The sequence below is a fragment of the Haliotis rufescens genome, unplaced genomic scaffold, assembly GCF_023055435.1.
Source record: "Haliotis rufescens isolate VD_foot unplaced genomic scaffold, xgHalRufe1.0.p SCAF_72, whole genome shotgun sequence".
Taxonomy (NCBI): domain Eukaryota; kingdom Metazoa; phylum Mollusca; class Gastropoda; order Lepetellida; family Haliotidae; genus Haliotis; species Haliotis rufescens.
The window spans coordinates 501,409-518,331 of record NW_025964364.1 but is presented as its reverse complement, the minus strand read 5'-3'; the positions used below and the strand labels follow the sequence as shown (position 1 = coordinate 518,331).

Genomic DNA, 16,923 nt, shown 5'->3' with positions numbered 1-16,923 from the left:
TAGTCTGAAGATACCATGTGTTCCCTACCTTGCGTTGGTGCCTTACACCTGGCTGTATAATGACGTGTTTACTGTTAGTCTGAAGATACCATGTGTTCCCTACCTTGCGTTGGTGCCTTACACCTGGCTGTATAATGATGCGTTTACTGTTAGTCTGAAGATACCATGTGTTCCCTACCTTGCGTTGGTGCCTTACACCTGGCTGTTTAATGACGTGTTTACTGTTAGTCTGAAGATACCATGTGTTCCCTACCTTGCGTTGGTGTCTTACACCTGGCTGTATAATGACGTGTTTACTGTTTGTCTGAAGATACCATATGTTCCCTACCTTGCGTTGGTGCCTTACACCTGGCTGTTTAATGACGTGTTTACTGTTAGTCTGAAGATACCATGTGTTCCCTACCTTGCGTTGGTGCCTTACACCTGGCTGTATAATGACGTGTTTACTGTTAGTCTGAAGATACCATGTGTTCCCTACCTTGCGTTGGTGCCTTACACCTGGCTGTATAATGACGTGTTTACTGTTAGTCTGAAGATACCATGTGTTCCCTACCTTGCGTTGGTGCCTTACACCTGGCTGTATAATGATGCGTTTACTGTTAGTCTGAAGATACCATGTGTTCCCTACCTTGCGTTGGTGCCTTACACCTGGCTGTTTAATGACGTGTTTACTGTTAGTCTGAAGATACCATGTGTTCCCTACCTTGCGTTGGTGCCTTACACCTGGCTGTATAATGACGTGTTTACTGTTAGTCTGAAGATACCATGTGTTCCCTACCTTGCGTTGGTGTCTTACACCTGGCTGTATAATGACGTGTTTACTGTTAGTCTGAAGATACCATGTGTTCCCTACCTTGCGTTGGTGCCTTACACCTGGCTGTATAATGACGTGTTTACTGTTAGTCTGAAGATACCATGTGTTCCCTACCTTGCGTTGGTGCCTTACACCTGGCTGTATAATGACGTGTTTACTGTTAGTCTGAAGATACCATGTGTTCCCTACCTTGCGTTGGTGCCTTACACCTGGCTGTATAATGATGCGTTTACTGTTAGTCTGAAGATACCATGTGTTCCCTACCTTGCGTTGGTGTCTTACACCTGGCTGTATAATGACGTGTTTACTGTTAGTCTGAAGATACCATGTGTTCCCTACCTTGCGTTGGTGCCTTACACCTGGCTGTATAATGACGTGTTTACTGTTAGTCTGAAGATACCATGTGTTCCCTACCTTGCGTTGGTGCCTTACACCTGGCTGTTTAATGACGTGTTTACTGTTAGTCTGAAGATACCATGTGTTCCCTACCTTGCGTTGGTGCCGACCCAGTAGAGGAGGCCGTGTTCATCAAAGTCATGCTGGTGGACGAACGTAATGGGGCAGTCATTCTCCTTCAACTTCTTCACAAAGTTGAAGGTCACCCGCTCGTAGTCGTACCATTGCTTAGCAACCTGTACACAATACAAGTCAGTCATTCCATTGCTTAGCAACCTGTACACAATACAAGTCAGTCATTCCATTGCTTAGCAACCTGTTCACAATACACCGGTCAGTCATTCCTTTGCTTAGCAACCTGTACACAGTACAACAGTCAGTCATTCCATTGCTTAGCAACCTGTACACAATACAACAGTCAGGCATTCCATTGCTTAGCAACCTGTACACAATTCAACAGTCATTCCATTGCTTAGCTACCTGTACACAGTACAACAGTCAGTCATTCCATTGCTTAGCAACCTGTATACAGTACAACAGTCGGGCATTCCATTGCTTAGCAACCTGTACACAATACAACAGTCATTCCATTGCTTAGCAACCTGTACACAATACAACAGACAGCTAGCTAACACATCATTATTTCTTTCAGGGTGATACATAGAGCATTTTGTGTTTGATATAAAATCACAGACAATTTATATTTAAATTTCTTTGTCACCTGGACAGACTGATGCTCACCATTTTCAGCAGGTATCTCTCCAGGTCTGACACCGTGGTCAGTGGCTCCATCTTCAGACTGCGGCCGGTTCTGTCTATCAGAGTAGTCTCCCCTGTTGACCTCTCCAGCCTGAACCTCAGCCTCCTTGTTAATATCTACAGAAAACAGCAGTGTAAGACACCTGCAACCACGACATCTTACAACTGTTTCACAAATCCTATCTGTCTGGACCAGTGGTCAACACTTTTGAGATTATTCAAGGATACAAACAGTATTTCAAAGGAACGAAAATCCAGACTGAGGTCTGTCAGCGTGTACATTATTTCCAATCATTTGATAGCAAGAGCAACACAAAGCACCGACCACACATCAATATATGGTAGTCATGTGTATACTCCAGTATCAACCAAGCACTGTCTTTAGGCTAGGCTCCCTCACTCTACCAAGCACTGTCTTTAGGCTCCCTCACTCTACCAAGCACTGTCTTTAGGCTCCCTCACTCTACCAAGCACTGTCTTTAGGCTCCCTCACTCTACCAAGCACTGTCTTTAGGCTCCCTCACTCTACCAAGCACTGTCTTTAGGCTCCCTCACTCTACCAAGCACTGTCTCTAGGCTCCCTCACTCTACCAAGCACTGTCTTTAGGCTCCCTCACTCTACCAAGCACTGTCTTTAGGCTCCCTCACTCTACCAAGCACTGTCTTTAGGCTCCCTCACTCTACCAAGCACTGTCTTTAGGCTCCCTCACTCTACCAAGCACTGTCTTTAGGCTCCCTCACTCTACCAAGCACTGTCTTTAGGCTCCCTCACTCTACCAAGCACCGTCTCTAGGCTCCCTCACTCTACCAAGCACTGTCTCTAGGCTCCCTCACTCTACCAAGCACTGTCTCTAGGCTCCCTCACTCTACCAAGCACTGTCTTTAGGCTCCCTCACTCTACCAAGCACTGTCTTTAGGCTCCCTCACTCTACCAAGCACCGTCTCTAGGCTCCCTCACTCTACCAAGCACTGTCTTTAGGCTCCCTCACTCTACCAAGCACTGTCTTTAGGCTCCCTCACTCTACCAAGCACTGTCTTTAGGCTCCCTCACTCTACCAAGCACTGTCTCTAGGCTCCCTCACTCTACCAAGCACTGTCTTTAGGCTCCCTCACTCTACCAAGCACCGTCTCTAGGCTCCCTCACTCTACCAAGCACTGTCTCTAGGCTCCCTCACTCTACCAAGCACTGTCTCTAGGCTCCCTCACTCTACCAAGCACTGTCTCTAGGCTCCCTCACTCTACCAAGCACTGTCTCTAGGCTCCCTCACTCTACCAAGCACCGTCTCTAGGCTCCCTCACTCTACCAAGCACTGTCTCTAGGCTCCCTCACTCTACCAAGCACTGTCTCTAGGCTCCCTCACTCTACCAAGCACTGTCTCTAGGCTCCCTCACTCTACCAAGCACTGTCTCTAGGCTCCCTCACTCTACCAAGCACTGTCTCTAGGTTCCCTCACTCTACCAAGCACTATCTCTAGGCTCCCTCACTCTACCAAGCACTGTCTCTAGGCTCCCTCACTCTACCAAGCACTGTCTTTAAGCTCCATCACTCTACCAAGCACTGTCTTTAGGCTCCCTCACTCTACCAAGCACTGTCTTTAAGCTCCATCACTCTACCAAGCACTGTCTTTAGGCTAGGCTCCCTCACTCTACCCAGCACTGTCTCTAGGCTCCCTCACTCTACCAAGCACTGTCTCTAGGCTCCATCACTCTACCAAGCACTGTCTTTAGGTTCCATCACTCTACCAAGCACTGTCTCTAGGCTCCACTACTCTACCAAGCACTGTCTCTAGGCTCCCTCACTCTACCAAGCACTGTCTTTAGGCTAGGCTCCCTTACTCTACCAAGCACTGTCTCTAGGCTCCCTCACTCTACCAAGCACTGTCTCTAGGCTCCCTCACTCTACCAAGCACTGTCTTTAGGCTAGGCTCCCTTACTCTACCAAGCACTGTCTCTAGGCTCCCTCACTCTACCAAGCACCGTCTCTAGGCTCTCTCACTCTACCAAGCACTGTCTCTAGGCTCCCTCACTCTACCAAGCACTGTCTCTAGGCTCCCTCACTCTACCAAGCACCGTCTCTAGGCTCTCTCACTCTACACTAACAAGCTCCCACAGTGGGTGGGCACCTTGTCTTACCTGCAGTCCGTACCCAGACCCTGGCAGGTCGTATGTAAACACCGGCAGCTTCTCGATGGACTCCAGTGCTGAGATGAGTTTCCTCGTCAACTGGATTGCTGGAGCGACACTGGATAAACACATAAACAACAGATTTGTGACGTCACCTCGTCATGGACTCTTGGACACAACAAAAAGGGAACTATTGCCAACAAGAGTCATCAGAAGATGACAAATCCCCCCATCTCCCACAAAAGGCACCACTTCAGCCCCTGGTTAATACATGTACTAAGTTTTGATTAAAAATGTTTAAATTACGCTGTGGAAACAAAATACAGACGGATGTTTGACAGACAGACAACATGATGACTCTATCCCCACACATTATATGCTGTGTGTGTGTGTGTGTGTGTGTGTGTGTGTGTGTGTGTGTGTGTGTGTGTGTGTGTGTGTGTGTGTGTGTGTGTGTGTGTGTGTGTGTGTGTGTGTGTGATATCAATACACTGGCAACATGCAGTCAGTGAGTAGAATGACAGTTCTCCTGCCACAGTTGTATCACTACTCCGCAGAGAGCTCCAGTCAACAAGGACCCTGATCACATGTTTGACCATTCTGAAGTCTACATCTTGCAGTTGAACTAAAATGTCCGATCCGATCTGGATGAACTATATGGGCAATGGTCTACTTATAACTATAACTAACTTCTATACTAGTTGTGTAATGTATCAGTCATAAATGTTTTCTTTATATAGAAGCAAGCAAGAGAGAAGATGTATTGACACAAACATAAGATATTCCAGACACGACAGAAGATGTGGAGAAATGGTACAGAATCTGACAACATGCGCAGTACTGAATACTGGAATGCAAGCATCAAACTAAAGGAGATGAAATAACGGAACAGTACAGGAAGTATCAATACTGAAATGTCCTACTGCCATACAAGGAGAAGACAGCAGGGAGAGAGTGAGACAAGTCTTACCCGTCCTCAGTCAGTCTTGAAACAAAGAAATTCCCCATCAATCACATGTATTAACATTCACAGGCATGGTGAAGCACACTCATTACACAGTTCTCTTCAAAAAAACAACTTGTACAAGTACAATTAATTTGACTCAGAAAAAACTTCAGGGTTGCCTACCTCTCCTTTTCGTGAAAGACGGTCTTGAAGATGTTTATTCTATCTTTAGTCCTCTTCTTGCTCTCCTTGGTTTGAATATCTTCTATGTTCTGAGAAGTAGAAAACAAACACACAGTAACCAGGTGCACAGATTGTACATCTGTTTACTGATGACTGTGTTAGTGTAAGGAAGGAGGTGAGGTGAGGTGAGGTAAGGTGAAATTGGGTTTAACGTCGCGTCCAAGATTATTGCACTTATATAGCGACGTGCATGCACGTGTTTGCGTGGCTGCTTGTACTAGTCCGGACTGATGCTGATTTATAGTGCTAGCTCACTGAGATACCATGCCGCAGTTTAACATGAATACCCCACTCAGACACAGTATACTGACTCCGAGCCGACCAGTCCTTGTTTTAGCCCCTTTATGCCGAGCGCCAGACAGGGTAACAACAAGTACCATCTTTTAACCTCTTTTGGTATGACGCGGCCGGGGATCAAACCCCGGACCTTCCGCTCTCCAGGCAGACGCTCTACCACAAGACCATGGAGGCGGCCGTGTAACGAAGGAAGAGAAGGAGGGAGGGAGGTACAGCTAGCACTTCACATCAACATCTGGTCTAGTATGTTTACCCATTTAATATGGGCTGTCAGAATAGTGGTTCAGGTTGTAGAGTGGACGTGTCGCCTGTACACAACTCCAAGTCATGCTACATGCCACAATGAGGTCTACAGATGTCAGTACTTACGTTGTTGAGGACGTTGAGCATGGTCTGGACGAGGCCGCTACTGTAAAGTTCGAAGGAGGAGATGGTGTGCTCATCCTTCAGCAGCGACACCAACTCCTCCAGCGCACTGCGCATCTCCTGCCGCCACGTCACGTCTCCATTTGTACACTGCACAAACACAACAATCATAATGAACAGAGTTAGGTAACAACAGTGATTCAGTTCCACTTAAAACAGGGCGGAGTCGGAAGTGCTGCAGACCCTAGATGTCATCACCATGGTGCATCCCCCGGATGGGATGACATACAGCGATCAGAAGGCTGCCGAATCTGGGATGGGAACCCACATAGTTACGTTTGTGACTGGCATGTAGAAGCTGGCATGTAGAAGCTGGCATGTAGAAGCTGGCATGTAGAAGCTGGCACAATATGCCGACGTGAAACGGAAAACCTCCTTCTTGGTTCTGGCTATGTCTTGCAACATCTTTGTGATCAAAATTGTAAAAATAATTTGTAGTTTTATTGAAGTTCAAACAAACTTAAGCCTACCCAAAGGGTTTTCTTGACCGAAGGTTACTGAGTAATCCATATTCATGAGATGTGGATTTGCATACTTAACATTTTGTAGAATTTTCCTATTCGGAATATTCTATAAGTAATACGTTACCACTGTTATACCGAGGCTGTTGTCTCCCACAACTGCTGCTATAGCGAAATCTACCACAGAGATCTCAATTACCTCATGCAGCACGTGCGTAGCCACCTAGCTGCCATGTGACACCCTTCACTCTTGTCTCCTGCGAGAGCAAGTGCTCGGGGGACGGACGGGCGGGCAGCAGCCCAGTGGTAACGTATTACTTATAGAATATTCCGAATAGGAAAATTCTACAAATTACATTAAGTAATACGTTACCACTGTTATACCGAGGCTGACTACCACAGTAGGCAGTGGGGAGCACCTACAACCCGAATCCTGACTGCTAGCGTTCCTTCCGACCAGCGGAAGTAAACACCAAGGCGGAAGCACTCGATGCGCATGCACCTAGCTAGGCGTTACCCTATAGGAATACCAAAGCACTGTCATGCGCATACCGTAAGGCTCAATCGTCATTGCCAAAACGATTGGTGACTCCAAACGGCCCCACTGGATAGGTATTTCATCGCCGCAGCGGATGAGAACACTGTATCCGCGTGAGCTAAATCTTAGATCAGGTTAAACAGTCGAAAAGAGGGAAATTAATTTCCTTCAGACCGTATATCCCAGAGCAAGCCTACTGAAAGTATGCATTAGGCGCGTGACCTAATTCCAGTATTCGTAAGCATGTATCACAAGGTTGGAATACACGACAGACAATTAAATGCATAATTGTCAAAATACAAATAAGGACAAAACACACAAAAAGCCGCCTCACCTGTGGTGTGAGTGCGCTGGTTTGCAGGACCCCCACTCCTGTACCCACGGCGTGGGAACATTGGAGACGACCCAGATTGACCACCGTGCAAGGACTGACGACTGCGGAGTTTGCAATTGCGCTGGACACACCCCCTAGATGACCGCTTGTGCCGCGATCAGCGGCCCAAGACGGTGCACCCCCTCCACGTCTTCATCAGAAACCTTTCTGAGGTAATGATTGGCAAAAACCGAGTCAGAACGCCAGTAACAACCTCGTAATATTCTGTGAACAGAGATATTCGAGTGTAGGGCAAATGTTGCCGCTAGCGCCCTGATCTCGTGCGGGTTTGACCCCGCTACCGGTAACCCCCGAGACCGGTACGCCAGATTGATGACAGAACGAAGCCACAACGCAATCGAGTTGCGAGTTATGTCAACCGTGCGATTAGGGTTACACGATATGAACAGACGGTCACGCCCTTGTCTGCGTTCATTCGAAGCCTTAAGATAATACTTAAGGGCCCTAACCGGACACAGCGCTCTGTCCTCAGTATCAGCAGGATGTAAGATTTCTTTGAGTGATCTTACAGTGAATTCTCTCTCCGCTTGCCCGACTCTCTGATTCTTGGCGACGAAGCCCATGAGCAGGCCCAGGCGGACCGCTCCTTCGTCACCCCTATCGAATCGTACCTTGGCGACATCGAGTGCATGAATTTCGGATACACGTGCCACCGTGGCAAAGGAGAGGAGAAATGCTGTTTTCCAAGTCACATGCCGGAACGAAGCACTATGCAAGGGTTCATACGGAGCTTCCGTAAGTGATTGCAACACTAGGGAAAGATCCCAGGCCGGTGCCCGAAGGCGGCCCTTCTTAAGATCGTGCTGTTTGAAACCCTTGATAATACCCCGTATCACCGGCTCTTTGGAGAGACTGGTACCCATAGCAACATCCCGTACCGTAGCAACGGACGAGACATAGTTGGCAATGGAACCCCCGGAGAGTTTCCGGGTCTCTCGCAAGTGAGACATGAAACGAGCAATATCCTGCACAGATACCTTATCTGGCGAATGAATGTGATGTTTACAACACCACTTCGTGAAAATAACCCAACGTGCATTATACACCTTCTGGGTAGAATCACGATGCATACTAACGTATGCCCGAGACGCCCCGGCGAGAAAAACCTTTACTCCTCAGACGCTCGGTGACAACATCCACGCGTGCAGATTGAACTGCCCTGCGTTTGGATGAAGCTGACGGGTGTGAGGGTGGATCAAGAGATCCGGTCTCACAGGCAGTGGGAGTGGCGACTGCGTGACCTGGGCCAGCAAGTCGGGGTACCACGATCTGTTCGGCCACATGGGCGCGATCAGTAACATTCGACAGCGAACTCCTCGAAGCCGGCTTAGAATGTGTGGTATCAACGCTGTCGGCAGGTAAGCATAAGCGTCCAAGCCCGTCCAGTCTAACGCGAGAGCATCGTGATCGATGGCCCTCGGGTCCGGGACTGGTGATACAAACAACGGGAGTTGATTGTTGAACCGCGTTGCGAACAGGTCGACCATCGGACGACCCAAACGTTCGCACAGCCACTGAAACACTACTGGGTTCAGCATCCACTCTGTGGGGCTCGGATCCCGAGGCCTCGATAGAGCATCGGCCAGTACGTTCCGCACACCTGGGATGTGACGGGCGCGTATCTGGCACGGGACACTGTCCACCAGAGCGTAAAACTCGAACGTGAGATCGAGCAGCGAGTGACTGTGGGTTCCCCCCAGTTTGTTCACATAGGACACTACCGTCGTGTTGTCGGTCGCCAGCATGAGCCGGGCGTCGACGAGACGATGCTTCCAGTGATTGACTGCGTTGATCACTGCCTTGAACTCGAGACAATTGATGTGAAGACCTAGTTCGTCTACGCACCACAGCCCCGAGCTCACCTCCCCCTCTAGATGGGCGCCCCAGCCCACTAGAGAGGCGTCTGTATACAGGTTCAACGTGGCCCGGTAGGGCCGCATAGAGACTCCTGATAAGACATTGTAAGGGACCGTCCACCACTCCAGATGCGGTCGGAGCCGATCCGGGAGGGCGACGGTCGCACTGTTCACCTCCGTTGCTAACAACTGGATTAAAAACCGTTGCAGCGGGCGGAGTTGGAGACGACCCCGTACGGTGCAGTCCTGGGCTGATACAAGTAGCCCTAACAGCTGTTCCCAAAAGTGAACAGTCTGTTGCACCGCTAAGACTTTGGCAATCATCGCCTGAATTTTGTGCCACCGGTCTGGGGGGACAAATAGGCGATGGGACACCGTGTTGAACCGACCTCCGATGAACTGCAAGTTCTGAGAAGGGGTTAACTCGCTCTTGGGGAGATTGACAATCCACCCCAATTGCTCCAAGAGCCGACGTGCGAAAACGAGATGGCGTGACAGGGTGTCCGACATTCGATTTGCTACTAGCGAGTCGTCCAGGTACGCGAAGTACCGGACACCCCTCCGGTGGAGGAACCCCACTATGGGGGTGGTTAACCGGGTGAACAGCCAGGGAGCGGACGAAAGACCGAATGGGAGTACAACCCACTCGTAGTGCCTGCCTTGAAAGACAAACCTGAGATACCTGTGATGATCCGAGTGAATCGGAACATGCAGATAAGCATCCTTCAGGTCGATCGAAGCTAGCCAGTCGGCCGGCATGATCAGTGCTTTCAGGTCCGTCAAGCTCAACATTCTGAACTTGGGCGGCTTGCGCAGGTAGAACTCGTTGAACGATTTCAAGTTGTGAATCATTCTGAGTTCGGCACTGTCCTTCTTGGGAACGAGAAATATCCTGGAGTAAAACCCCGGTGTTATTTCTGGTAGAGCTGCCCTCTTCTCCACCAACCTGCCGATGGCATCGGCGAGGAAGGGAAGATCGGTTTCCGAATAGAAACCTGCCGACGGGGCAACGGTGAGCGGCGGATTCGCTTTGAGATCGAGCCGATAGCCGTACCGAATCGTGTTGACCACCCACGGGTCGTCGAACACTTGTTCCCAATTCTCCCAGTAAGTCTGGAGTCTGGCTCCCACTGGGGAAAGAGAGGGGGGCCGGACGGGCTGCGGCAGGCGCAACTGTCCAGGGCCGTGTGACTCGGGTTCGCCTACGGGCCAACCGAAGTTGGCGCTGTCGGCATACGAACCCCTCCACTGAGAGTCACCTGGAGGGGCCCTTGCCGTCCTTAGACGACTTGGGCTTCCCCCAGTTCCCCTTCTTCCCGCGAAAGGGCTGCTGAGAACCCTTACCGGAGCCCTCAGAGCGGGGCTTCTTCCCGGAGGAAGAAGGACCCGACCCCTTAGGCCTGCCGGACGCAGCAACCTGGGGCGCGCTCCGCTTCGGAGCGGCACCCAGGCGCCTATGCAAGGACCCCACAAGATCCAGTGTGTGCCGAGAGGCCTCGGCAGACACAGCGGCCTGTTGTTCCTTCAGAACCCCAGGGATCTTGTTATTAAACAGGGTCCGAGCAGACCAAGGCTGCGAAAGGAGCACCTCCTGATTGGCAGCGTCCAACCCTGAAGCAACCAGATACGACTGGCGCCGAAGAAAATGGCACGTGCCGGAAACAAAGGCCGAAGCCCCGGCAACGTACTCCAGGGAAGCATTCAAACCGAGCAAGCAGTTGTAAATGCGCTGGTCACGGTCCGTGGGAGAACCTTCGACCAGACTGGCCGCCGCAGCCAGATATGTGTCTCCGTGAGACATAGCCAGCATGGAGTGTCGAGCGAGGGTGTCCAGCTGTTGCAGGGTACCTTGCGGTACCGTGGCAACCGGTGGGGCACGGACCCCCAAACGCTCCACATGGGCTTCCGCAGAAGGACCAGCCTCGGGAAAGGCAAGGTCATGAACTGGGAAAGACCCTTTTCTCCACGACGGGGGAGGTAACGGGAGACCCCGACCGGAGGCAGCCGTGAAGGCTTTCTCCAAAGACGGCTTAATCCCGCGCAGCAAGGTTGATGCCGGGAAAGCCTTGTCGGACGACTCGTCGTATACCTCGGAGGAACCCACGGAACCGTGGATACCCCGCGGTATCGGCAGGGGCTTTGGCATGTCCTCGAAAAGGTCATACACCATGGCCACGCGGTCCTTAACCGATAGCGGAAGCAACGGTTCGGGGGAAGGACCGGTAACCACGGCAGCCGGCGCCGTACCGGTGGACCCCGCGTCCGAACCCGCGGCCACCGAAGAGGCCGGGGACGGAACAGCCAGCGGCCTATCTTGCGATAAGGCCGTCAGCTTGGAGTCCACAATTTGCGACAACAATGCGGCGACGGAAGCCCCAGACAGCCCGAGGGCCGCAAGGGGATCCGCCGCAGCCGACAAGGAGGTGCCCGCACGGGGGCCCCGACCGGACGAACCGGCCACCACAGGGGTGGAAACGGACTGCGCGCACAGCCGGTACCGCTCAAACTCCGCAGGTCCCAGACCTTCGCACAGGGTGCACCGGGTTTCCTCGCAAGGAACCCTGCACCGCGGGCAACGATCGTGGGGATCCCGGGACGACAAAAACTTTCTGCACACCCCACAACTCCGAGGAGCAGGGGTAGAGGGGGTGGAGACAGGGGACATATCCATGTCAGACATTGATTGTTTTCTAGAAACAAAGAACAAAACATGGTTACAACGCACGCACCGCAATGATTCACAAACGAACATTTTCACAAGAAAATAAACGAGCAATGTGAACATATAACATACACATATAACTTTTACTAAAGAAATAAGTTATGTTAACCCCCAAAACATACAAGAACAGGGGAAACGTAAAACACAACGTGCATACGCGAACCCCGCAAGTATATAGAAAAAAGGGCGGGAAAAATTTTCCGTTTGGCGGGAAAATTATAACCAAGCGTAGCTACCGCAACGCCCCATAAAAGCACAGTTTATTAGAGAATAAACGATAATAAATATCACCAAATCTTCAAGGAACGCTTCAGCAGGAGAAAACACGTCTTGCTAAGCAGACGAAGGAGACAAGAGTGAAGGGTGTCACATGGCAGCTAGGTGGCTACGCACGTGCTGCATGAGGTAATTGAGATCTCTGTGGTAGATTTCGCTATAGCAGCAGTTGTGGGAGACAACAGCCTCGGTATAACAGTGGTAACGTATTACTTAATGTAATTAAACTGTATACTTGTAATACATATAACCTATAATGATGGCATCTATGGACTCCAGAATGTGAGTGGGTTATCTCCCTTACCTTGATCTGACTGATCTGTTTTGCACAGGAAGATTCCAACTGTTGAACGATCCCGCACAGCTTGGCAACAACGCCCCTCGGTGTGGCCTCCGCAGCCTTGAAGTAATCTTCATACAACTCTCGAGCTAAACTCTTCACCTAGTGGGCAGAGGAAGACACATTCTAAGGGATTATCATTGTTTTCATTGAAATCAGTAAGCCTGGTTTACAAGCACACATATACCTCCGGGGCAAAATGTACCCTGAGGGGTCAATTTGTCATATAAACATGTTCTTTAAAATTGACCCCAGGGGTTAAACACCCCACCTCGATAGGTGGGGCAAAGTAGTGCATCTGAACTCCTCCCATGATGCAAGAAGGGTTAAAGAAACAAATTGTTGTAAACATCTTAATGTGATAATATTTTCTCAACATGCAAAGAGGCTTTGACTTCAAGGAGGTGATATAGGATGTTACAAGACTTCTTCAAATGTCGCCCACCTTCGACCTAATGGCGTCTACTTTTGATCTTAGTTTCTTGCTCTTCTTGCCTCCCCAGCCCACGGCAAACTCGGGTCCGAGTGACGTCTCCGCAGTGAATGAATGTTTGGTGCCGCGATTTGACTCAAAGATGAACCCAGGAAGATCTTCTCGTAATATTGTGGCCTGAAAAAAAAAAAGATTTTTGATACGAGCACATTCCAGAAACAAGAATCGGACCAAGACAGCGGTATATACATACATGACAATTTCCAAACAGATTGTTCATAATTAAATGTATGTCAAACTGATTTCAACAAATTGAATCAAAATTGTTACACAAACACAACAGAAACTAACCAACATCAGTACATAATGAACAATATTTGGAAATCAACCTTCATTGTCAGCAGCTCAATCCGTACATGCCACAACGAATGGTTCAACTCAGCTCACCTACTGTCTCCACAGCACATTGATAGCTCCCTTACCCTAGTGGTACATTTAGTAATTCTGACCATCGTCCCCTACCCACCGTCTCCACAGCACATTGATAGCTCCCTTCCCCTAGTGGTACATTTAGTAATTCTGACCATCATCCCTACCTACTGTCTCCACAGCACATTGATAGCTCCCTTCCCCTAGTGGTACATTTAGTAATTCTGACCATCGTCCCCTACCTACTGTCTCCACAGCACATTGATAGCTCCCTTCCCCTAGTGGTACATTTAGTAATTCTGACCATCATCCCTACCTACTGTCTCCACAGCACATTGAAAGCTCCCTTCCCCTAGTGGTACATTTAGTAATTCTGACCATCGTCCCCTACCTACTGTCTCCACAGCACATTGAAAGCTCCCTTCCCCTAGTGGTACATTTAGTAATTCTGACCATCGTCCCCTACCTACTGTCTCCACAGCACATTGAAAGCTCCCTTCCCCTAGATGTACATTTAGTAATTCTGACCATTGTCCCCTATCTACTGTCTCCACTGCACATTGATAGCTCCCTTACCCTAGTGGTACATTTAGTAATTCTGACCATTGTCCCCTATCTACTGTCTCCACAGCACATTGAAAGCTCCCTTCCCCTAGAGGTACATTTAGTAATTCTGACCATTGTCCCCTATCTACTGTCTCCACTGCACATTGATAGCTCCCTTACCCTAGTGGTACATTTAGTACTTCTGATCATCGTCCCCTACCTACTGTCTCCACAGCACATTGAAAGCTCCCTTCCCCTAGTGGTACATTTAGTAATTCTGACCATTGTCCCCTATCTACTGTCTCCACAGCACATTGAAAGCTCCCTTCCCCTAGTGGTACATTTAGTAATTCTGACCATCGTCCCCTACCCACTGTCTCCACAGCACATTGAAAGCTCCCTTCCCCTAGTGGTACTATCTACTGTCTCCACAGCACACAGCGCCCCCTTGTGGCCACCTACCTGTTGGCCGTCTGAGTTGTGGATCTGGACCTCGCCCTCCTTCTTGCATGTGAGTGCCCAGTTCCCGACCACCAGCCGGGTGGCGCACTGGTGGGTCATGATAGGCTGGCTGGGGGTGCCCGCCTTGATCTGACTGCGAGCTCGCTGCAGCTTCTCTAGGAACTCCCCGCGGTTCTCTGTACACATGAACGATGTATTTTAGACACTTCAATTCATATTCCATCAGTTACCATAGTAACAATATACTCCACCTAGGGCACAACAAGACCTGTTTTAAAGATGCCTAACTCGAACACTGCAGTTATTAAAATCTGATAACATTTAACGAAAGAAGGACAAATGGACACCACCGTGCCCCACCCTCACCTGAGCTATCGGAGCCCCCCTCTGGGCTGCCACTGGAGTACATGGTGGCCAGTTTGCTGTCCAGGATGAAGCGGAACCAGCCGTTACTGCCGTTGGAGAGTTCCAGGGCGGCAGCGTCACTCCACAGGTAGAGGCAGTCGCGGCCGCGCACAATGCACCAGTCCCGCCAATGGTAGGGCTTCCCCTGCACGATCTCCCGGGCATCCTCCACCACGGCCTCTTCCTCCTCTTTGATGCAGAACTGAAGGCAAAAACACACAGCATCAACACAGATACACAACATGCACAACACATCAACACTCAGACACACAACACATCAACACAATACATCACAGACACATAGACACACAACACATCCACATCAACATCAACACTGTCTCTCCCCTAATATATCAAAATGAGCCCACTTCAAAGTCACTTTGGTCAATTTGAATGTACACTGTGGTTGTGAAACACACATCGGGGAACAATGTTCATGCAGGCGACTTACAGTACCGTAATCTTTGGAACTTTTAGCGGCTAAATCCTGTGAATTACAAAACCTTCTAAAATCATTATCTTTATCTTCAAAACCTGATGATTCACTGCATGTACCCTACCTTCTCATCCTTGGCTTTCACTACAGTCTCATCTTCCTCCGGCGCTGGACCGGCCAGTCCCAGGACACGGCCAAACAGTCCGAGGCGAGCGAAGTGTTCCAGGAAGGTGCTCTGTCCCTTCTGCATGAGGTCTTGTGTGATCTGCAGCACTGTGTAGTGACCATCGTCATCGTCCTGGACACAGATGTAGAGGGAGTGAAACGGTGCAGGGATACTGGCTGGGGGTAGGGATACAATCTGGGGGTAGGGATACAATCTGGGGGTGGGAATACAATCTGGGAGAGGGAATACAATCTCGGGGAGGGGGAGGATACACAGTTTGGGGGAGAGGATAAAGTCTGGGGGCAGGAATACAGTCTTGGGTGGGGATACAGTCTGGGGGATGGGATACAATCTGGGGGAGGGGGAGGATACACAGTTTGGAGGAGAGGATAAAGTCTGGGGGCAGGAATACAGTCTTGGGTGGGGATACAGTCTGGGGGATGGGATACAATCTGGGGGAGGGGGAGGATACACAGTTTGGAGGAGAGGATAAAGTCTGGGGGCAGGAATACAGTCTTGGGTGGGGATACAGTCTGGGGGATGGGATACAATCTGGGGGAGGGGGAGGATACACAGTTTGGAGGAGAGGATAAAGTCTGGGGGCAGGAATACAGTCTTGGGTGGGGATACAATCTGGGGGAGGGGGAGGGGACACAGTTTTGGAGAGAGGAAAAAGTCTGGGTGTAGGTATATAGTCTGGGGGCGAGGATACAGTTTGGAGGGAAACAGTCTTGGGGAGGCGAGGGGGTTTTAGAGTCTGGGGGAGGGGACACAGTGTTTGGGGAGTGGGGTTTACACTCTGGGTTGATACAGACGGGAGTGGGGGGGGAGACAGTCTTGGGTGCAGTTACAGTGTGGTGGCAGAGATACGTCTGGGGGCAGGGGTTCAGTCTGGGGCAGAGTTACAAATAATCCTCAATGAATTTAACCATTTTAGATCATGAGAATACATATTTGCAGTCATTTTATCTCCCTGTCAACCATATTTACTGTCAACTAGAAACAGTTTCTCTCTTGCTGATGGGGTCAGGACTTACCTCTGTGTCGAGGACGGTGGCCAGGACTTCAGTGAGCGATGAAGCAAAGTTGGGGGAGGTGAACTCCGGCCCACACATCTCGTCCAGCAAGGGGGCCCCCATATAGTGCAGCATCTTGCGGATCAGAGACAAGCTGGCTTTCCTGCAACAAACACATTGTTACACTTCATTACTACCTGAACAAATGGCATGTGCGCTACCTGACATGATCAGAGAATTGAAGTCCCCCACCTGCCTGAGACCAGTATGTAACTGTTAAATAATATCTCCCCCTACCTGACATATAGCTGTGGAAGAGTGTCCCCCCTACCTGACACATAGCTATGGACGAGTGTTCCCCCTACCTGACATATAGCTGTGGAAGAGTGTCCCCCCTACCTGACATATAGCTGTGGAATAGTGTCCCCCCTACCTGAC

The 16,923-nt window shown here is 49.9% G+C and overlaps 1 protein-coding gene across 8 annotated transcripts in view; it reads right to left on the bottom strand.

Moving 5' to 3' along the window:
* Nucleotides 1-16,923, bottom strand: part of LOC124125385 (E3 ubiquitin-protein ligase HECTD1-like) — a 100,827-nt gene that overhangs the window by 34,351 nt on the left and 49,553 nt on the right. For 5 of the 8 annotated variants that reach the window (XM_048388473.1, XM_048388476.1, XM_048388474.1 and 2 more), the window contains exons 10-21: nucleotides 16,507-16,648; nucleotides 15,428-15,601; nucleotides 14,829-15,069; nucleotides 14,463-14,638; nucleotides 13,038-13,202; nucleotides 12,557-12,694; nucleotides 5,949-6,095; nucleotides 5,223-5,311; nucleotides 5,064-5,078; nucleotides 4,103-4,211; nucleotides 1,952-2,086; nucleotides 1,304-1,446 (exon numbers count right to left, since the gene is read on the bottom strand). In XM_048388473.1, coding sequence (XP_048244430.1) covers nucleotides 1,304-1,446; nucleotides 1,952-2,086; nucleotides 4,103-4,211; nucleotides 5,064-5,078; nucleotides 5,223-5,311; nucleotides 5,949-6,095; nucleotides 12,557-12,694; nucleotides 13,038-13,202; nucleotides 14,463-14,638; nucleotides 14,829-15,069; nucleotides 15,428-15,601; nucleotides 16,507-16,648 — 1,674 coding nt within the window. The remainder of the gene's footprint in view (nucleotides 1-1,303; nucleotides 1,447-1,951; nucleotides 2,087-4,102; nucleotides 4,212-5,063; nucleotides 5,079-5,222; nucleotides 5,312-5,948; nucleotides 6,096-12,556; nucleotides 12,695-13,037; nucleotides 13,203-14,462; nucleotides 14,639-14,828; nucleotides 15,070-15,427; nucleotides 15,602-16,506; nucleotides 16,649-16,923) is intronic. The other 3 variants (XM_048388475.1, XM_048388479.1, XM_048388480.1) reach the window with 1 other exon arrangement.